This window comes from Macaca fascicularis, chromosome 16, assembly GCF_037993035.2.
Source record: "Macaca fascicularis isolate 582-1 chromosome 16, T2T-MFA8v1.1".
Classification (NCBI taxonomy): domain Eukaryota; kingdom Metazoa; phylum Chordata; class Mammalia; order Primates; family Cercopithecidae; genus Macaca; species Macaca fascicularis.
In genome coordinates, this window is record NC_088390.1 from 86,428,155 (window position 1) to 86,450,117 (window position 21,963).

Here is a 21,963-nt window from a genome sequence, read left to right on the forward strand (position 1 = left end):
GGCGTGAACCCGGGAGGCGGAGCTTGCAGTGAGCCGAGATCACGCCACTGCACTCCAGCCTGGGAGACACAGCGAGACTCCGTCTCAAAAAAAAAAAAAAAAAAAAAAAAAAAAAGCATAAGACCAGGTGTGGTGCCTCACGCCTGTAATCCCAACACTTTGGGAGGCCGAGGCGAGTGGATCACCTGAGGTTGGGAGTTCGACATCAGCCTGACCAACATGGAGAAACCCCATGTCTACTAAAAATACAAAATTAGCCAGGCGTGGTGGTGCACGCCTGTAATCCCAGCTACTTGGGAGGCTGAGGCGGATCACTTGAGCCCAGGACGTCAGGGCTGCATTGAGCCGTGATTGCACCACTGCACCCCACCCTGGGTGACAGATTATCCTGTATTTATTAGACATCTGTGTGTTCAGCTGTGAAGTATCTGTTGGTGTGTTTTGCCAATTTTTCTGCTGGGCTGGTGGAATTCTTATTATTTTTAATACAGAGATTAAGCTGAGATGGAATTTTCATTGATATGTAAGAACACTTTACAGAGCAAAGATCATTATCCCTTGCTATATTTGCTACATGTGTTTCTCCTAATTTGTTGTTTGCCTTTTATTTGTATTATCTATTTTGACATATGGAGGTTTTAAACTTTTATGTAAATTGATGGTAACTTTTTCTTAGTGACTTCCTTTATTACTTTTATACTTAAGATAATCCTTTCCAAGCTAAAGATCCTTAAACATTGGTCTGTATTTTCTTCTATGTTCAATGAACTACTTTTAATGTTTCAGAAGCCGAATTCAAAGCATACATTTACCTGAAAGGGACTCAAATGTTAACTAAAGTATCGAGCAGTTCATTGAATGTTTATGTTGTTTTTATTGCTAGGTCCTGTTTTTATTGTTTACTCAGTTATCTGACAAAAACACTGAAATCTATGATAAATTAATAAAGCTGGGACTTATTTATTTAGAGACACAGTTTTGTTCTTGTTGCCCAGGATAGTGGAGTGCAGTGGTGCTATCTTGGCTTACTGCAACCTCCGCCTCCCAGGTTCAAGCAATTCTCCTGCCTCAGCCTCCCGAGTAGCTGGGATTATAAGTGCCCATCACCACGCCCAGCTAATTTTTGTATTTTTTTAGTAGACACTGGGTTTCACCATGTTGGCCAGGCTGGTCTTGAACTCCTGACCTCAGGTGATCCACCTGCCTCAGCCGCCCAAGTGCTGGGATTACAGGCGTGAGCCACCACATCCGGCCCTGTTTTTATTTTTTGTGAGGCAGAGTCTCACTCTGTCACTCAGGCTGGAGTGCAATGGCATAATCTTGGCTCACTGCAACCTCCACCTCCCAGGTTCAAGCGATTCTCCTGCCTCAGCCTCCCATGTAGCTAGGATTACAGGCACCCGCCATCACACCCAGCTAATTTTTGTATTTTCAGTAGAGACAGGGTTTTGCCATGTTGGTCAGGCTGGTCTCAAACTCCTGACCTCAGCTGATCTGCCCACCTCAGCCTCCCAAAGTGCTGGGATTACAGGCGCCAGCCACCATGCCTGGCCGGGGACATTTATTATATAAAACTTTATGGACAATTTTAAGAGGTGCCTTGGCCATGACCCGGAGGCCTATGTGGTTTGGCCCACTTCATGGTCCACACCCTCTCAGCTGCCCCAACCCTGCACATGTGACAAACACGTGTGTGAGATCTGCGGTTCTCACACTATCCACATGCTCCGGTGAGGGTAACGGCTCATCACAGGCAAGGTTTAGCGTGAAATGGACAGGTGGGGTCATTTTAACTGCCTCCCCCAGGCCACCCTCTCCACCCTGCTGAGAGCACCTGTAATAAAATACATTTTCAGAAATTCAGCAGACGTCCCTTTCAAAGACCAAGCCCAGCAGCTCCCCTCCCCTTGATGAGCAGGCGGCCCTCCAGGGGAACTGCCAACAGGCTCCAGTGACAGCTGCTCGGAGGCTACCATGCGACAGTGCCTGGGCAGCCAAAGCCCTCCATGCCCTCCTTCCGCCCCGCAGTCCCAGCATGAAGCCACGGTTCCCCATGAGTCCAGAGTAAGCTCGTCAGAGACAGGCCCACAGCCCCTGCGGCCATTTCTTCCCCGAATCTCAATCCTGCTTTGTGTGGCCACGGCTTAAAGAGATGCTCAGTGACACTCACACCCAGGGGTCCTTCCGGGGATTCCTCACCTTGGTGCAGGCCAGGAGCGAGAACCGCCGCTGGGCCCCCCACCTCAGCTCAGGGCATGGCTGGCGTGGCCCTGCTCCTCGGTGGCCCGCCTGGCCCCGCTGTGGGCTTCTGTCCCACCACCCCAGCCACAGTCACAGCCACAGTCACAGCCACAGTCACAGCCACAGTCACAGCGGGGTGTGTCAGGTCGTCCTCATCTTCCACCTCCCAGGGCCAGCCGGTGCCTCCAGCCCTGGTGTGAATTTCCATTCAGGGTCCAAAATGCACCTTGGCAGCGCCCTCATTCTGCAGCTCCACCAGCCAGAGGAGAGTCCTCCAGCCAGAGAAGAGAAAGCTGAGTTTAACCCGACCCTGTCAGAGGCGGGGAGCAAAGAGCTCCAGGGGACAGGGCCCCCAGGCCCCTGCAGGACGAGGCTGGAGAACAAGCGCAGCAGCTAAGGACGCAGCCCTGGGCGAGTGCGGGCGGGGCCCAGTGCGGGCGGGGCCCAAATCCCTCGCCGGCCGCCGCCGGCTAAGGAGGAGCGGCTTTTGGCTTTCCGCTACAAAGCACAGCTCGGGGCCAGAGGCCTCTGCCCGGCCCAACCCGCAGCCCTGGCCACAACCGGAGGCCCCACCTCAGGCCAGCCCGGCAGGGCACGCTCCAGGGACCCCAGCCCCAAGGAGATCCCAAACTCATGCCTACTGCTCCCGCCCTGGAGGAGTCAGAGGACGAGAAGCACGCACGTGTGGGCACCCACCACACACTACACACCATAGACACACACACTACACACCACACACCATAGGCACACACACTACACACCATAGACACACACACCATACCACACACCCTCTGTTCTACCAGCTTTGCCTCTGTTCTCCGAGAGCCCCATTGTTGACCCGCCAGCCACTGCCTGGGCCCCACTCCTTCCCAGCTGTCTCCAGGATTAGGGAAGCCCCAGGTGGATCCAGGGCTGCAGGAGCCTCCCTACCCAGCCCCCACGCTGGTCTGTCCTGGGTCCATAGACACAAGTCAGCCACCTGTCACTGGGCGGTAGGAAGTGCAGGTGCTGTGAGCTGGAGGAGGGGGCGCCTGGGCTCTGAGGGCTGAATGAGGGGCCTGGCAAATGCCCCTGGAGAGCCCTGGAGAGTCTTGCAGCAGCCTTGGTGCCTGGGCTTCAGGGCCTGCCTGCTGGGAGCACCCCTCTGCTGGGAGCACCCTCCTGCTGGGAGCCCCCCCTGCTGGGAGCCCCCCCGCCCCCCCCCGTCCCAGGAGTACCTTCCCGCTAGAGTGCCAGGGACACACTGCTGCCTAATGGCCAGGAGCTTGCCCAGGGCAGTGGCCTCTGGTCCACTTCTGTCCCTTGGTTGTGTCCCTAAGACCCAGGCCCTGGAGGCCTTAAGGACTCTCGATCCATGAGACAGGAAGCCCCACAGGGAAGCGGTGGTCTCCCGTCCCCATCTCATCACATACAGCACTCTGTATCTTCTGCTCATTTTTCTGCAAACCTAAAACTGCTCTAAACAGTAAAGTCCGCCACGCAGAAACTGCACACGGATGTTTAGAGCAGCTTTACTCATAACTGCCGACACTCGGAAGCAACTAAGATGTTTTCCAATAGGTGAATAAATAAACAAACTGTGATACACCTAAATAATGGAGCATTATTCAATATTAAAAAGAAAGGGGCGGCCAGGCATCCTGGCTCACACCGGTAATCCCAGCACTTTGGGAGGCCAAGGTGGGCGGATCACCTGAGGTCAGGAGTTCGAGACCATCCTGGTCAACATGGCAAAACCCCGTCACTAATTAAAAAATACAAAAATTAGCCAGGCATGGTGGCGCACGCCTGTAATCCCAGCTACTCAGGAGGCTGAGGCATGAGAATCGCTTGAACCCAGGAAGTGGAGGCGGCAATGAGCCAAGATTATGCCACTGCACTCCAGCCTGGGTGACAGAGCAAGACTCTCTGCAAAACAAACAAACCTCATCTTCTCGGGGAGGGGGGAATCTATTAGTTTAAAATAAAAAAAGGCTCGAGACCAGGAAGCTTGCATCCAAAGAGGCGTGGAGAAGGCGTGGACAAGGGTGGAGTTGTGTGGACCAACGCCAAGAACAGGCAGGCACTAGAGGCAGGCTGAACCGAGCAGAGTCAAAGAGAACATTTGGTTCCCGGACTGAGAACCCGGCTGCCAGCAGCCCAAGTTGTCTGGTGGGAGAGTTTCCTAATGTCCTTGAATCTGCAAGATGCAAGACTTTGAATGGCCCTTGTCCACAGCAGTGCGGAGTAGTTGATGCCCATGACCTTAGGGACCTGGAGTCCTTCGGGGTTGGAGGGGACCAAAGATAACCATTTGTCCTGGGAGGGAAGGAAGCTGGATGCCAGAAAGGCTGCCCCCGTATGGAACTCAGAGCAAGGGGTCATCCAGGTTTCCTTCTGTGGGCCTGGGGCTCTTCCTAGGGGCCAGATGCCTTCTCATGAGTACACGAACAGAGGCGGGGGCAGCCAGCAGAACTCCTAAGACACAAAATGAATGAATACTGGAAAGGGAGCTGAGACAGGCCTGCAGCAAAGAACAGACACCAGGCTTTTCCAGTCTCTAGGAAGGACTCAGAGTTCATCAAAATCAAAATAGCAATGCAAGATGCTCAAAGCACCTTGTGGCAATTATTACAAATCCCCTCCCCAAATCCTGAGACAGGAAGATGGATAGAGAAGCTAAAATGGCTGGGCGTGGTGGCTCATGTCTGTAATCTTAACAGTTTTGGGAGTCCAAGGCAGGCGGATCGCCTGAGTCTAGGAGTTCAAGATCAGTTTGGGCAACTGCTGAAACCCTGTCTCTACAAAAAAAGCAAAAATTAGCTAAGCATGGTGGCATGTGCCTATAGTCCCAGCTACTCAGAAGGCTGAGGCGGGAGAACTGCTTGAGCCCAGGAGTTCAAGATCAGCCTGGGTGACATGGAGAAACCTCATGTCTACAAAAAACACTTTAAAAATTAGCCAGGCTTGGTGGCCTGTGCCTATAGTCTCAGCTACTCAGGAGGTTGAGGTGGGAGGTCGAGGCCGCAATGAGCTGTGATTGCGCCACTGCACTGCAGCCTGGGTGACAGAGCAAGACTCTGTCCCCCCACCAAAAAAAGAGGCCAAATGCAGTGGCTCATGCCTGTAATACCAGCACTTTGGGAGGCAGGCAGATCTCTCGAAGTCAGGAGTTTGAGACCAGCCTGGCCAACATGGCAAAACCCCGTCTCTACTAGAAATACAAAAATTAGCTGGGGGTGGTGGCACATGCCAGTAATCCCAGCTACTTGGGAGGCTGAGGCAGGAGAATCTCTCGAACCTGGGAGGCAGAGGTTGCAGTGAGCTGAGATTGCACCACTGCACTCCAGCCCGGGTGACACAGCAAGACTCCATCTCAAAAAAAAAAAGAGAGAGAGAGAGAGAGAAGCAACTAAGGGTAGATCATTGACAATAAGAACCCCCATTCTCCTCAAATGTATCCACTTCACATTTGTGTTTTGGAACGGTGATGTCCTTGTCGATTTGTATTTTCAATTATAAGCTGCTGAGTGCATGACACCTCCGAGACGCTTCCTTTTATAATGTGCCTCCCAGAATGCCATCTTCGTTAAGGTTCCAAATGCCTTGTTTTTGTTGATGGAAAGGATAGCAATGCCAACTTGGCAGTTGGCACAAAGAATTCACAGATGGAGTGAAGCCAGGATCTACAACTTGCATCAGCTTGAGTGTACAAAAAAAAGAAAAAAGGAATAACCAGGCGCGGCAGCTCATGCCTATAATCCCAGCACTTTGGAAGGCCAGCGCAGGTGGATCACCTGAGGTCGGGAGTTCATGACCAGCCTGGCCAACATGGTGACATCCTATCTCTACTAGAAATACAAAAATCACCTGTAATCCCAGCACTTTGGGAGGCTGAGATGGGCGGATCACGAGGTCAGGAGATCGAGACCATCCTGGCTAACATGGTGAAACCCCGTCTCTACTAAAAAATACAAAAAACTAGCCAGGCGTGGTGGCGAGCGCCTGTAGTCCCAGCTACTCGGGAGGCTGAGTCAGGAGAATGGCGTGAACCCGGGAGGCGGAGTTTGCAGTGAGCTGAGATCCGGCCACTGCACTCCAGCCTGGGCGACAGAGCGAGACTCCGTCTCAAAAAAAAAAAGAAATACAAAAATCAGCCGAGCATGGTGGCACGTGCCTGTAATCCCTGTTGCTTGGGAGGCTGAGGCAGGAGAATCGCCTGAACCCAAGAGGTGGAGGTTGCAGTGAGCCGAGATGGCACCATTGCACTCCAGCCTGGGAGACACAGTGAGACTCTGTCTCAAAAAAAAAAAAAAAGAATGATTTTAGAAGGCAAAAAGTAAAAGCACCGATGCTGGTTCTGAACCATCGGACTGGGGCATGATGACCAGTTGATTTCTTTTCTTTTCTTTCTTTTTTTTTTTTTTGTGAGACAGAGTCTCACTCTGTTGCCCAAGCTGGAGTGCAGCGGCGTGATCTAAGCTCACTGCAATCTCCGCCTCCCAGGTTCAAGCAATTCTCCTGCCTCAGCCTCCAGAGTAGCTGGAATTACAGGCTCCACCACACCCAGCTAACTTTTGTATTTGTTTTTTAGTAGAGATGGGGTTTCACCACATGGGCCAGGATGGTTTCAATCTCCTGACCTCGTGATCCGCCCGCCTCAGCCTCCCAAAGTGCTGGGATTACACGCATGAGCCACCATATCCTGCTGACCAGTTGATTTCTGTGCTGCTCAAAGCCATTGATGACCAGTAGGTAGGGCCAGATTTCTGCAAAAATAGGCCATTGTATAATTCGAAAGGAAAGAACAACTTGGCCGTTCCTCAACAAAAATACACAGGCTCATAAAACAAAAAGCTGTGCAGAAACTCCTCCACCAGAGAGTCACTCTTTCCCAGAAACCTGCAACTCTTTAAGAATTAGAGCACCTTTGAGAAGCATGGAGTCTCAGCACCTGCAGCTGGCAGGGGTGTTAAACTGGTGATAAAGGTAGCTGAAGTCTGTTTCCAGGACGAGAGGGCTTTGAGGGGGCTGGAGTAGGGGGAGCTGCCTGCAAGGTAAAGATGTGGGAAACCCCCGAAGCCCCAAAGAGAGAGGGGAGGGCAGGGGAGGAGAGGGGCAGCAGATGTATTCTTCACAATGCTGTTGGGAACTGGCCGGGCTGCTGGGTTGGAGCTGACACAGGGCGCAGCTGCGGACCTGCTGTTAACCACACATGTTCCCTTCCCGTCCCCTAGGAGCCACTTGGCCGCTGAAACTTGGCCTGGAGCAGCCAAAGATTTTGTGACTCACTGTGTGAGTGGTGGGGGTGGGTCTTCTCTAGCAAATATTTACAGGGCATGAGGTTAAGACACCTACTACCCAAAATTCATTGCCCAAGATTTGGTGACTTATACCCTAGAAAACAGAGTCCTCCTCAATGTAGAAAGTGGCAAAGTCACCAGAAAACCAGAAATGAGCAAACACAGATAAAGAAATGACACAACATTCTCCCCTCGTCTCCTTTTGAAAGCCCTCATTCCACATGTATGAGCTTCCTACGGCTGCTGTGACAAATAACACAAACTTAGCAGCTACAGCAACACAAATGCATGACCTTACAGTCCTGGAGGTCTGAAATCTGGAATGGGTCTCACGGGGCTAAAACCGGGTATCAGCAGGGCTGGTTCCTCCTGGAGGCTCTAAGGGACCGTCCGCTTTCTTGCCTTTTCCAGCTTCTAGAGGTCACCCCCACTTCTTGCTCTCGACCCCTTCCTGCATCTTCAAGGCCAGCAGTGGCCAGTCAATTCCTTCTCATACCTCATCTCTCTGACCCTGACTCTCCTGCCTGATCCCGCGAGTGCATCAGGCCCACCCAGATAACCCAGGATTATCCCCCATTTCAAGGTCAGCTGCGCAGCAACCTTAATTCCATCCCCAACTTGAATCCGTGGCCACGTAACCTGCCATATTTACAAATTCCCTGGACTAGGACATGGGCATCTCTGGGGGCCGTTCTTCTGCCAACCACACCAAGCCAAGGACACTGTAAGGAGCTGATTTCCAACTCGCAGGACAGCCTCTGACCTGCTCACCCACGGACGGTGAAACCTCCACGCAGAGCGACTACTCATTTAGCAGCAGGGTGAGGACCGAGGCCTAGAACCCAGGAGAGGAGCGTGCCTGGGCCCCAACGTCCCGGTCAGGGCAGCGAGAATGGACACAGGAGGGCTGCAGGTTCATGACTAGGACCTGCCCACAGAGGCTGCCTCCATCTAAGGCCTTGGTTTCCTGTCCTGGCCTAAAGGGCTCCACCAGTTCCCAAACAGGAAAACAAAAAGAACAGAGGTGCAAAAGTCTCCTCCAGATCCCTCCTGGAGGTAGCCTGGAGCCACTAGGAGAGAGGTATCACCCCAGCCTCTTCTCTTGCTCACTCGGTGCCGTGCACTGGCCTCAGGGCCACCTGGGGTCAGGGGCCAGGATGCAGCGGTCAGCAGGACAGACCCGGTCCTGGAAACCCATGGAGCTGGCAGTACCCACTCACTGGAGGGACGCAGCCCATGCCCGCTAGTGACAGGCAGGGGCAGAGGCAGAGGCAGGTAGGGTGTGGGGGCCACAAGACACAGCCCACAGCTGATTATTCCCGTGGCCGTGTCACTGCCAGACTGCTCAGGAGCAAAATGCACTGAACCTGGTCACCTGCCACATGGCTGGCAGAAACTGGTTCATCTGCTTTGCCCTCAAAGCCCAAGCAACAAAGAACAGGGAAACGGCGACACCTTATTAAACATGAGCCAGACACACGCAAACAAGGATCGCGCTCCCCCCACTGCAAAACATCTGCTGCTGGCATGCCTTGGAGGAGGCCCCAGCTCCCTCCACCTGCCCAGAGCCAGGCAGGCGCCCTACCCATCTTTCTGGGAACCCCTGGCTTTGCAGGTCAAAGGGCGACATGAAATCCTGTAGGCAGCCAGGATCAGGACCCAGTCCCTGCGCAACAGGGCTGGGGAAGGTAGCTCCTTCAGTCTCATCACGAGGATAATCCCGTGCGGGGCCGCTACGACTTCTTCTCGCAGCTGTGCTGAACTTCAAGTTACAGGATTAACTCAGAAAATAAAGATACTGGCTGCACACAGAAGCCACATTCAGGATACACCCGGAAAGGCCGGGGCCCAAAGATGAGCCTCTATGCAGAAGTGAGAACGGGACATCAAGTCGTACTTAAAATGAAGGAACTAGGGCTTAGGGCATTCACTGCAGTGCTGGGATCTTAGACCACAGGGCAAGAGGCCCCTTGAGAGGCTGTAACGGGGCAGGACCATCACCAAAACGGTGGTGAGGGAAAACCTGGTGGCCTGTGTGGCTGTGACTCTCCTTCTGCAACTGTCCAGCGGTCACCCTGATTAGCACCTACTCCCTGGAAGACCCCAAAGCCTCTGCCTCCAAGGAGGGACCATCTGCCATTTATACACCCTCGATAGTAAATTTTAAAATCCCATTTCCCCCGCAAAGAGTCAAGGAAGTCAGGCCTGGGAGAAGAAACTCAACTCAGAGGTGAGCCTGGATCTGGGACCGAGGAAAGACTAAACCCAAAGGGTAAGGGAAGATGCAGACCCAGCCGGGAAATCAAAAACCGCCCAGAGTCTGGCTCAGGTACCCCCTACTTCTATGCTGTGCCTATAAACATGGAGCCTAAAGCTTCTCAGCATCTGTGAGTGAAGCAGTAGCGAACGCCTCGCCAAACGAAACTGCAATTGGGGGGACATATTAAAAACACCCAAAAGCATCACAACTGATCAAGAAAGCATTTAAGTTACAGAAAATAAAACTCAAAAGGCTGTCAAATGACATCTGTCAAGTACGCCCTTTCTCCCACTTCCTGAAGGTTAGAGTAAAGATGAACTATATCAGACCACTGAATTCAGGCTCTCACTCAACATGCAAAAAGCAGCCCACAACTGAAGTGTGCCAGCCAGCATGGACGTGGCCTTGGCACCCGCAGTACGGTGGCTTCATAGTGACCAATCCAGAAAGACCACGGAGAAAACACTGCCACATCTCAGCGTCTGCAGCCCATTCAGAGAAGCAGACACATGTATTACCCTCTAACACCTGCACAAACTCACCACCCAAGGCTCAGCAGCAGAAGGGCAGCCCGTCCCAACTGGACAGTGGATTTGGATTCTTTCTCTTTTCTTTCTGTTATTCATGTGACACAAGCCACCACGGGCAGAAATCGAACTCAGTCTTACAGTGGCCCAATTTCTCTCATCCTTTGAGGATGGTTATGTAAGTTCCGAAGACAGAGTAAAGAACGTATTTCAAATCAGATGCCACCAGACAGCTCATAAAAGCAGATTTATTAGAGATGCAAGACCAGGTGCTCAAAGGACAGCTAGGATAAAAACGCCAATAAAGCCAACAGGATAAAAAACACCGCCGCCGATGTGAATGGAAAAAGGTTTCCAACATCATTGCCCCGTATTTTTGGGAAGGGTGCAAAGTTGCGCTCTCTCCTGTGCACTGGCCTCATTAACAGCAATATAATTCAAACGCAATACAAATGATGTACAATTCGATCATAAAATCATCCTCGGCCGCCGTCACCTTCACATCCCAGAGCCACCCGCCCCGCAGCTTAACGCTGGATGAAACGAAGTAGCTAATCTTACAAGAGAATTTAGGCCTGTGACAAAAATCACGGTCCCTCAGCCAGGGAAGAAGGGGAGCTAAAATGTTCACAGGAGGTGGGGTGTTGCCAGGCAACCTGATCAGCTCTGCTCCCCACAGCATTCCGCAGGGACCCAGCCCCCCGCCAAGTTATAAAGATAAGAGTACACATATGCACAAAATAGTGGATCCTACATCTGCCTGGAATCGCTTTCCACCTGATGGACGACACGAAGTGGAGTGAGGAGTCAAAGCACAAAAACGAAATGTTTTGTGTTAAATGTTAAATACGGAAAATCCAAATAATGGTCATTAATAACGATGTTAAAATGTTACCATTTGAAATTACTTACCACATCCTAAATGGTAATTTATGTGTCAGGAATTCAATATGCTTTCCATAATCCTTGCACCAAGTCTTTGAAGTAGGTAGAGTATAGATGGGGAAGTTAAGGCACTGAAGAATTAACTAAGTGCCAGAGGAGTTGGGGGTTTTGTTGTTGTTGTTTTGTTTTTGTTGTGGTTTGATTGAGTTTTTTAGTTTTTTTTTTTCAGCGGAGTCTCACTCTGTCACCCAGGCTAGAATGCAGAGGCTGATCATGGCTCACTACAGCCTTGACCTCCCGGGCTCAAGCTATCCTCCCACCCCAGCCGCCCAAGTAGCTGGGACCATAGGTGCCCGCCAGCATGCCCAGCTAATTTGTTCATTTTTTGTAGAGATAGGGTCTCTCTAGGTTGCCCAACGTGGTCTTGAACTTCTGGGCTCAAGTGATTCTCCCAAAATACAGGGATTATAGGTGTGAGCTACCATGCCCAGTCCAGGATTTGTATTTGAAGCCAGCAGTTCATCTTTCTATGCCATGTTCTTAACCACTGCACCTTACTACCCAAAACTGTGGGCAGAGACCAGTGGGTAGGTTCCGCAAATTCAGTGCCTTTATCCTGAAGCCTGGGGGATGCTTTCCAGACTGAAGTGAACCGAGATTGGCAGTTAGTGGTAACATGGGATTAGTCCCACCTCCTTGCACTGTTATGAACCACTTGGCAGAACGTTTGTATATGAATGGTAGGCACCCTCTGTAAGACAGAGGGCAAAGTGGTACAACGGTTTTCTGGAGCTGGGACGTCTTGGGCCTAAGGCCTAGTTCTGTCACTCCTAACTGCATGAACCTGAGGAAGTTACTTCTCTAAGCGTCAGCGTTCCCATCTGTAAATGGGCATAACTGCAGTCCTGACTTCATGAGCTTGTTTTGTGGGTTAAGTGAATTCATACATGATAACTAGGAACTACTAACACAATCACCAAAATTGCTAGAGGATTAAATTGAGATGGAGTCTTGCTCTATCACCTGCACTGGGGTGCAGTGGCACATCTTGGTTCATTGCAACCTTCGCCTCCCAAATTCAAGTGTCTCAGCCTCCCGAGTAGCTGGGATTACAGGCTCACGCCACCACACCAGGCTAATTTTTGTATTTTTAGTAGAGATGGGGGTTTCACCATGCTGGCCAGGCTGGTCTCGAACTCCTGACCTCAGGTGATCCGCCCACCTTGTCCTCCCAAAGTGCTGGGATTACAGGCGTGAGCCACCGCGCCCAGCCATGAAAACTTTCTTTAGCCATAGTCTCACTATAAACATGCCACTTACCAAAAAGATGCGCACAATAAACATACTCAGGATACAAACAACAGCCATTAATGAACTTTGTAGTTAATACTCAAAGTTACTCCTCACTTTATTCTTTATTTGCAAAAGCTTTCATGGTTCTTAAAAGTGTTTAGTATTCACCAATTTTACTGTTAACGTTTCTAATGAGAATTTTCTAAAACTGAGGTACAGATTTGAAAAAGTGCTCTGATCAATCGGTAACAGATTTGGAATGGAATTCCCAGGCGCCAGTCTTTGCGCCCACCCGCTGGCAATATGCTGCCTCACGTGAGCATCTTTAAGACCTTTTTATTCCAGATAAAAGAATTAGGTGCCTTCTGGTAGAAAAGAAAGTAGATCTTTAGGATCAAGTCGCAGAGGCTGGCCAATCAGCCCAGCTTCTCATTTGAACTTGACCCAGACAGTAAAACAAACTTTACCATAAGGAAGGCGAGACTAACTTTTGTTATGTCTTTTCTATTCATTTTCTATTTCTGAATCGAATCTGAACTACTTTGTGGCCAACATACGACACCAGCTTCTGAGTGTGGGAATCACAGGATTTCAGGATTCAGCGGCTTCCGGCAGGATCCCCTAGGTTATGTTTAGCAATCTTCAGTTTTTCCGGGTTTTTTTTCCTTCCTTTCGTTCTTTCTTTTTCTTTTCTTTTCTTTCCTTCCCCCCCCCCCTAAAGGAAAGAACAAGGGAGCCCAGGCGGAACGGAAGTGAGTATCCCGACACGCGGATCTTAAACAACCCAGACCACCAAGCCCGACAGGCCAGGAAAGCTGAGCGCGCGCCGCTGGGGGGACGCACACTTTGGGGGCTGTGTGGGCGCGCGCCGGCACCCCACAAGTTCCCATTCGTCTGCTCCGCCGATCCAGTCAGACAAAGACCGCAAGTTCCCCGGTCCACGGCTCCAGAAAGGCGGGGACCAGTCTCCCCGAATTAGGCCCATTCCGAGGCCGGGGAGCCCTCACTCGCCGCGGGGGAATGTCCCCGGGTGTCCCTGCGTGATCCGGGTCCTCCCGCAACGCTCCCGCTCCTGCTGGCGCCCTGCACCCCGAGGACAGCGACCGGACCCCGGCCCCTCCCCGGTCCGGCGGCTGCAGGCCCACGCGCCCCGCGCGCCCCGCGCGTCCCCGCCCCAGCTCCGCCGAGGGGGCGCTGCTCGGTGCGCGGTGGACCCCTCGGACCCCGCCCCTGCGGCCCAGTCCGGGCCCCGATACCCACCCGGGTCCCGCTGCGGGGGCCGGATTCGCGCCGGCTCGGAGAGCCGCCACCGTCGCCTCCGCCGCTGCCGCCGCCAGTGAGGCACGGCGGGGCGGGGACGCGCGGGGAGGCCCGGCCCCTGGCCCGCCCCCAGGCCCGCCCCCGGCCCGGCCCCTGCCTGCCCTGGCCGGGCTCCCCGCCTGCCTTCTGGTCCAGCCCTGGGCCCAAGCCTCTCGTACCCTGCTGGCCCTCCCTCAGGCCTCGCCGCGCCCCGGCCCCGGGGACTGTGCCCCGACCCGAGCCCCGCGTCCCCGAGGGAAAGGCAGGGCCCCTCGGATGCTCCGCGTGCGCGCAGGCCCTCCGCTGCCGCCCTCTGCAGGGAGATTTCTCCTATTTGGGGCTAGGAAGGGAAGACACGCTCCGGAAGCCCCCCGGACGTCCCTGCTTCCCAAGGAGTCTCCGTAGGACCCCTGGAGAGGGGCGCCGGAGCCCCCTAGGGCCGGAGATGGAAAAGCGCGCGCCATGCGAGGGGTCCCCTGCCTCCGGTGCCCCCAGCCCGCCTGCCACTCCCGGGCGCTTAGCAGTCCGGGGTCCCCAGGAGCCCGGCAGGTCCCTCCGGGACCTCGAGCCGCCCGCTGGGCACAAGCCGACGCCGCTGTCGCTTTACAGAAACTGAGGGCGGTCGAGGGGCCACCTGAGCGCAGAGAGCGATAAAGGAAATGCATGGTCGGGCTCTAATTACAGTCTAAGGGATGACACATCGAGATGGCGAGGGTCTTTGCGTGCGTGGAGATGGCACAAAGGCCGCGCCGCCCCCGGCGGCCCCCGCCCTCGCAGCGCGCGTGGTCCCGGCCCCGCCGGATGTTGACGGCGTCACCTAGCAACGGGAGATGGCGGAACCGGGCGGCGCGGCTGGCGGGTAAGCCGGGCTGAGGGGCAGCGGGTCTTGGAGCCGCCAGGCCGCGCTCTCCGGTCACCGCGCCAGGTGGCCCCCGCGTCGGCCCCTGCCTCGCCCCTTCGCCTCCACTCCCACTTCCTCTCGCCTGTATCCCTTCTCTCGCCATTTTGCTGGCCTTGCCCATCCGCTGCGTTCAGGCTCCTCCGCCCCCCGCCAACCCTTCTCACTTCTTGCCTCCTGTCCCTTTGTCCTCTCTCAGCCTCCCTCTTTCCCCTACTCCAAACGCGCGACTCCCTCTAAAACCCGGGACCGCTCGCTCTGCAGTCACCATGGCAACCACTCTGCGTGGCGGTCCCTGCGCGCAGTCCTCCTAAGAGCAGAGGGCTCTGCAGGGCGCGGGTCTGTGGGATGCCGCCCCTGACCTTGCGCCGGGGCCACTCGCTGTGGCCGGAGACCAGCCCGGCCCCGTGCCTCCCTCCTGCAAGGACAGATCCCCTCTCACAGGCTTGGGGGTGACCCGCGATGGGAGGGGTCCCTGCAGTTAGGGGACCGCGGTCACCGTCCTGGGGCCTGGGTGGAAGCACTGAGCGCGCACAGGGAGGGCGGCTGGGTGAAGATCCCTGCCACCGGCCTCTGCTCGCTTAGGCTCTGTATGAAAGGACAGAAACGATTGGAAAGATTTTGGCCTTTTTACCTTAGACATATCGGTATTGTTTCTTTTTTTTAAGGTGGGTCTGTATGTACTGACATGGAAAGACTAAAGGTATTATTAATAAAACGATAGGCATAAATGTAAAAGGATAGGTATACTATGATCTCTAATTCAGGGTGTGTGTGTGTGTTTAAAGCATAGAAAATTGTTGAAAGAATGTAGTCCTAAATGTTACCAGTGATTATCTTGGGAAGGAAAGGGAAGATCACAGGGAAATGTCACTGTCTGTCTCGAACATATCTATATTCCTTTGACAGATAAAAATAGCTTGAATCTTTAATTTTTTAAAAAAAGCAATATATATGTGTGTATATATATACGTGTGTATATATATATGTGTGTATATATATACGTGTGTGTGTGTCTATATATATATATACCACGGCATTCTTGTGCTACATAAATCGTGGAGAAACTCAGAGTCCCTAGAACATTTACTCTGATCGCACTATTTTCTCTACTTTGTATTTCTTTTCCCCAGTTTTGTCCCAGACACGAGTTATATTTGAGGTGACTTTTCTGGGGTGATCTAATCCTGCTGTTCCTTCAATGTTTTAATAATTATATTTTTCATTCATTCATGGAGCTTTGCTTTTGTGGCACCTCTGCCACCTGACAGGCATGATATAGTGCTATGGTTCCTGACAAACAGTACAAAGTCCTGACAACAGCCTGGGGGTGGGGGAGCAGAGAAGTAACAAGTAAATAAACAGATATGCAGAATTCAGGAGGGGATAAGGGCCAAGAAAAAGAAAACTGTTGCTTGAAACTGTTCAATTATTTCTCTAAAACCAGGTCTCATCCGGAAGATGGATTGGCTTCTGAGGAAGAGAAGGAAGAGAATAATGAAAGCCACATGGTAAAATTCCCTATGGGAAGTTATTCGGGGCTTATATTTACTAGGAATTAAAGAGAATCAGAGGCCGGGCGTGGTGGCTCACGCCTATAATCCCAACACTTTGGGAGGCCAAGGCAGGTGGATCACATGAGGTTAGGAGTTTGAGACGAGCCTGGCCAACATGGCAAAACCCCATCTCTACTAAAAATATAAAAATTAGCTAGGCATAGTGGTGTGTGCCTGTTTCCCAGCTACTCAGGAGGCTGAGGCAGGAGAATGGCTTGAACTCGGGAGGCAGAGGTTGCAGTGAGCCAAGATCATGCCATTGCACTCCAGCCTGGGTGACAAGAGTGAAACTCTGTCTCAAAAATAAACAGACCAGGCGCAGTGACTGACGCCTGTAATTCCAGCACTTGGGGAGGCCGAGACAGGCAGATCACGAGGTCAAAAGATCGAGGCTATCCTGGCCAACATGGTGAAACCTGTCTCTACTAAAAATACAAAAATTAGCTGGGAGTGGTGGTTCATGCCTGTAGTCCCGGATACTCAGGAGGCTGAGGCAGGAGAATGGCTTGAACCTGGGAGATGGAGGTTGAAGTGAGCCAAGATTGTGCCACTACACTCAGCCTGGCAACAGAGCGAGATTCCATCTCAAAAAATAAATAAATACGGGCGCGGTGGCTCAAGCCTGTAATCCCAGCACTTTGGGAGGCCGAGACGGGCGGATCATGAGGTCAGGAGATCGAGACCATCCTGGCTAACACGGTGAAACCCCGTCTCTACTAAAAAATACAAAAAACTAGCCGGGCGTGGTGGCGGGCGCCTGTAGTCCCAGTTACTCGTAGGCTGAGGCGGGAGAATGGCGTCAACCCGGGAGGCGGAGCTTGCAGTGAGCTGAGATCCGGCCACTGCACTCCAGCCTGTGCGAAAGAGCGAGACTCCGTCTCAAAAATAAATAAATAAATAAATAAATAAATAAATAAATAAATTAATTAATTAAATTAAAAATAAATAAATAAATAAAGAGAATTTGGACTTGATCAAGTATATTGTGTGATGACATTATCTTGCACCGGAACAAACTCAGTTCAGTTGAAGAGAGACTCATTTTCTTCCTACCCCATTCTAAAGTGTCAGTGATTAGTTAGGAATGCAAAGAATGTCCAACTTTGGGTTGCCCTGAGTTTTTCAGAACTCATTTCCTGTAACGAAGGATGCAAAAATGATTATGAAAAGCAGAGAGGGCCGGGCATGGTGGCTCATGCCTGTAGTCCCAGCACTTTGGGAGGCTGAGGCGGATGGATCGCTTGAGGCCAGGAGTTCAAGACCAGCCTGGTCAACATGATGAAACCCCATCCCTACTAAAAATGGGAAAATTAACAGGGCATGGTGGTACACACCTGTAGTCCCAGCTACTCGGGAGGCTGAAGCAGGAGAATCGCTTGAACCCAGGAGATGGAAGTTGCAGTGAGCCGAGATCATGCCACTGCACTCCAGCCTGGGCAACAGAGTGAGACCCTGTCACAAAAAAAAAAAAAATTAGAAAAGAAAGAACAGATAAACTGAAGCATGAAACATGATTTTTTTTTTTTTTTTTTTTTTTGAGACAGAGTCTCACTCTGTCTCTAGGCTAAAGTGCAATGGCACAATCTCGGCTCACTGCAACCTCCGCCTTCTGAGTTCAAGCAATTCTCCTGGCCCCAGCCTCCCGAGTAGCTGGGATCACAGGTGCGCACTACCACACCCAGCTAATTTTTGTATTTTAAGTAGAGATGGGGTTTCACCATGTTGGTCAGGATGGTCTCGATCTCGTGACCTCATGATCTGCCTGCCTTGGCCTCCCAAAGTGAAACATGATCTCTTACAGATGCTGAGAAGGGTATAAATGCAGTTTTCCCATTAGTATAATTTCACTATAAAGAATAAAACCTCACAAGGTCCTTTATACTTTGTTTCCTGATTTTTTTTCCTGCCACACCTTTACAGGCGTCACCACCAGAGAAGGATGATGGCCAGAAAAGTGAAGAAGCTGTCGGTAGCACAGAGCATCCTGAAGAAGTCACAACCCAAGCGGAAGCTGAAATTGAAGAAGGGGAGGTCGAGACAGAAGGGGAAGCTGCCGTGGAAGGGGAAACCACAGTGGAAGAGGAGACTGTGTCCTATGGAGATGCTGAGAGCGAAGAGGAATATTACTATTCGGAAGCTTCATCTGCCGAAGGGCAGATCGGTGCTACAGATATGACTTACCCATATTTCAGTCCTCAGGAACTGCCTGGAGAGGAGGCACACGATAGTGCTAGTAGGGAAGCTGGTCTCGAAGGCTCCCACCGAGAGGCCACTGGTCCACCAGAATCCAGAGAAGGGAGGGTCACCTCCCCAGAGCCATCCCACAGAGTCTTAGGCCCGTCGGAGCAAATGGGCCAGGTCACCTCTGGGCCAGCAGTAGGCAGATTGGTGAGTAGTCCTGACCTCTGTTTTGTGCCAGTGTCTCACGGCCTACAGGGTTTGTCACCCTATGTGAGGAACTTGGGGATACACTATAAATACAAACTGCAATCCCTGTTAGAAATTTCTTAGCAGGGCTGGGTGCTGTGGCTCATGCCCGTAATCCCAGCACTTTGGGAGGCGAAGGTGGGTGGATCACCTGAGGTCAGGAGTTCGAGACCAGCCTGGCCAACCTGGTGAAATCCTGTCTCTAGTAAATATGCAAAAATTAGCCAGGCGTGGTGGTGCACACCTGTAATCCCAGCTACTCAGAAGGCTGAGGTGGGAGAATTGCTTGAACCTGAGAGGCGGAGGCTGCAGTGAGCCAAGATCGCACCATTGCACTCTGGCCTGGGCAAGAATGAGACCTTGTCTGGAAAAAAAAAAAAAAAAAATTCTTAGCAAGCTTAGGTCTCAGGATTCACGGTCAAATGCTGAGAGATCCTGGACTCTGCTTCAGCGTTCCCAAGCCCAAGGCCGGAGGCCTCCATAGCCGCCATCCACCTAAGGGCATCCACGTTTCCAGGCTTCCAGAGCAGCATTGTGCAATATGGTCCATCAGTCATATGTGGCTACAGAGAGCTCTCCAAATGTGACTTGCAAGCTGGAGGAATGGAGCTTTTAACTGTTTGTAATTTCCATTTCAATAGCCACCTGTTGCCAGCAGCTGCCATAATGAATAGTGCAGTTCTAGATAATAACAATGAGACAATAGCTGCATTCTTATATTTTTTCATTAAGTTTTTTTTTTTTTTTTTTTTTGAGACGGAGTCTCGCTCTGTCACCCAGGCTGGAGTGCAGTGGTGTGCTCACTGCAAGCTCCGCCTCCCGGGTTCACGCCGTTCTGCCGCCTCAGCCTCCCGAGCAGCTAGGATTACAGGCGCCCGCCACTACGCCCGGCTAATTTTTTGTATTTTTAATAGAGACGGGGTTTCACCGTGTTAGCCAGGATGGTCTCGATCTCCTGACCTCGTGATCCGCCCGCCTCGGCCTCCCAAAGTGCTGGGATTACAGGCGTGAGCCACTGTGCCCGGCCCAATTTTCTTTAAACAATCACAAAGTTACAGAAAAAAATGAAGTGCAGTAAAATGGATCTTTTATTTTCTTAAACATTGGAGAGTGAGTTGTGGATCTGATGCACCAAAGCCTTCGAATGCTTCTGTATGTGTTTCCCACAAACAGCTGCAGCACAACCTTCAACATCTGGAAATTGGGCCAGGCATGGTGGTGCATGCCTGTAATCCCAGCACTTTGGGAGGCCAAGGCGGGTGGATCATTTGAGGCCAGGAGTTCAATACCAGCCTGGGCAACACCCTAAATGATGCCTGAGCATTCCTTGGAAATGGAGCAAGGCAATTTCCAGAATTTTTTTTTTTTTTTGAGATGAAGTCTCGCTCTGTCATCCAGGCTGGAGGGCAGTGGCATGATCTTGACTCACTGCAACCTCTGCCTCTCAGGTTCAAGCAATTCTCCTGCCTCAGCCTCCCGAGTAGCTGGGACTGCAGGCACACACCATCACACCCGGCTAAAATTTGGTATTTTTAGTAGAGATGGGGTTTCACCATGTTGGCCAGGCTGGTCTTGAACTCCTGACTTCAAATGATCCGCCTGCCTCAGCTTTCCAAAGTGTTGGGATTACAGGCGTAAACCATCGCTACTGGCCAGTATTTCACATTTTTATGCCATTATAAATGGTTTCCAATTGTATGTTGCTAGCATGTAGAAATACAATTGGTTTTTGTATATTCACCTGATGTTCTGCCACATTGCTAAAGTCTCTCACTTGTTAGACTAGCTTGTTTGTAGAATTCGTAGGCTTTTTCACAAAGATAATCATGTCATCTGAGAAAAAAGGCAGTTAACTTCTTCCTTTCCAATCCAGATGCCTTTTCTTTCTTTTTCTTGCCTGATTACATTGGCTAGAACCTCCAGCACCATGTTGAATAGAAGTGGTGAGAGCAGACCTCTTGTCTTGCCCTGATCTTACGGGAAAAGCATTCAGTCTTTGACTGTAAAGCGCCATGTTTGCTGTGGGTGTTGTAGATACCCTTTATCGGGTTAAGGAAGTTCCCTTGTATTCTCGGTTTGTTGAATGTTGTTGGGTGGTTGTTGTTTTTTAATCATAAAAGGGTATTGGTTTTGTCAAATCCTTTTCTATGTCTGTTCAGAAGACTGTATTTTCCTTTTTAGTTAGTTAATTTGGTAGATTACATTGGTTGATTTTCAAATGTGCAGGCAACCCTGCACTCTGAGATAAACACAGGGAGCCACTTCAGAGCCATGTGAATGTCAGTTCCTCATTAAACTCTTGGTTTATTTATATTCTTACATCTGCATAGACTCAGGCTCTGCATGTGATTCACTGGGTTATAACCTGTTACTGTCATTATGTATTTTGATGCTCAGTTTGGCCAATGAGGGCCCATTTAAACCAGCTTTTGTGTCGTCTGATGCACCTCCATCCTTCTTTGAGGACTTTCTTGCTTTCTGGCATAGACTGCCCAGTCTTAGAATCAGACATTTCTCCAGGAGCTCTGTTTCTGTTAGTGGAAAATAGAATTTAGAAGTTATGACTTGGGTGCTGGGGTCCTCATTGATGCTGGGGTGTCACTGTCCCCAGGCCCTCTCAGTGGCAGGGGATAGGACCTGTGTGCATGTACTGTCCATACTTCTCCCACATTTATGTATGTTCCATGTACACAGATATTCGCTCACATCTATATTTATTGGAATACACCCCTGCCCCCAGCCTTGGCTCACAACAGCCCCTCTAATTCCATCTCACCTCCATAAGGGGTCCCTCCCAGTTTTTTCCTCTTCCTTTTTTTTTTTTTTTGAAACGTAGTCTGGGACTACAAGCACTCACCATCATGCCCAGTTAATTTTTGTATTTTTTGTACGGGAGGGTTTTACCATGATACCCAGTCTGGTCTTGAACTCCTGGGCTCAACCAATCCTCCCGCCTCAACCTCCCAAAGTGCTGGGATTACAGGCATGAGCCACCGCGCCCGGCCTCCTCTTCCATATTTGTAGCTTCTTTCTCCAACAGGGAGAAGCCTGGCCCCATGATCCTTACTATATTCACCAATGTGATCACTCCCCCTGGATGTGACCTGTCTCCCACTTTCATTGCCTTGGCTGCCCCAACCCCCAGCATAGCTTAGGTTTCAGTTATTCTGGAAGGGGAGATGGGAGCGTGGAAGGGAGGTAGGGAAAGAGGCTGCTTTATGCTTCTGAGCACTGACTATGGGCTAGACACCGTTCTGTGTTGTCTTAGAATCCTGACAACCCTATGAGGTAGGAA

General features: G+C 51.4%; 2 protein-coding genes across 31 annotated transcripts in view; one reads left to right on the forward strand and one right to left on the reverse strand.

Annotated features, from left to right (window-relative positions):
- TBC1D16 (TBC1 domain family member 16) overlaps positions 1 to 13,826 on the reverse strand; it is a 98,611-nt gene extending 84,785 nt beyond the window's left edge. For 22 of the 27 annotated variants that reach the window (XM_074020817.1, XM_045376536.3, XM_074020820.1 and 19 more), the window contains exon 1: positions 13,749 to 13,826. The gene's annotated coding sequence lies outside the window, so the exon portion shown is untranslated. Of the gene's footprint in view, positions 1 to 2,199; positions 2,661 to 13,748 lie in introns of those variants that run through there. The other 5 variants (XM_074020819.1, XM_074020818.1, XM_065532455.2 and 2 more) reach the window with 1 other exon arrangement.
- Positions 13,827 to 14,596: 770 nt separating this feature from the next.
- The window catches only part of CCDC40 (coiled-coil domain 40 molecular ruler complex subunit), a 61,824-nt gene continuing 54,457 nt past the window's right edge, over positions 14,597 to 21,963 (forward strand). For all 4 annotated transcript variants that reach the window (XR_012426305.1, XR_012426304.1, XR_012426306.1 and 1 more), the window contains exons 1-3: positions 14,597 to 14,646; positions 16,133 to 16,196; positions 18,162 to 18,629. Coding sequence is in view for 1 of the 4 variants with exons in the window: in XM_005585188.5 (XP_005585245.3) it covers positions 14,618 to 14,646; positions 16,133 to 16,196; positions 18,162 to 18,629 (561 nt within the window). In the remaining 3 variants the exon portion in view is untranslated. The remainder of the gene's footprint in view (positions 14,647 to 16,132; positions 16,197 to 18,161; positions 18,630 to 21,963) is intronic.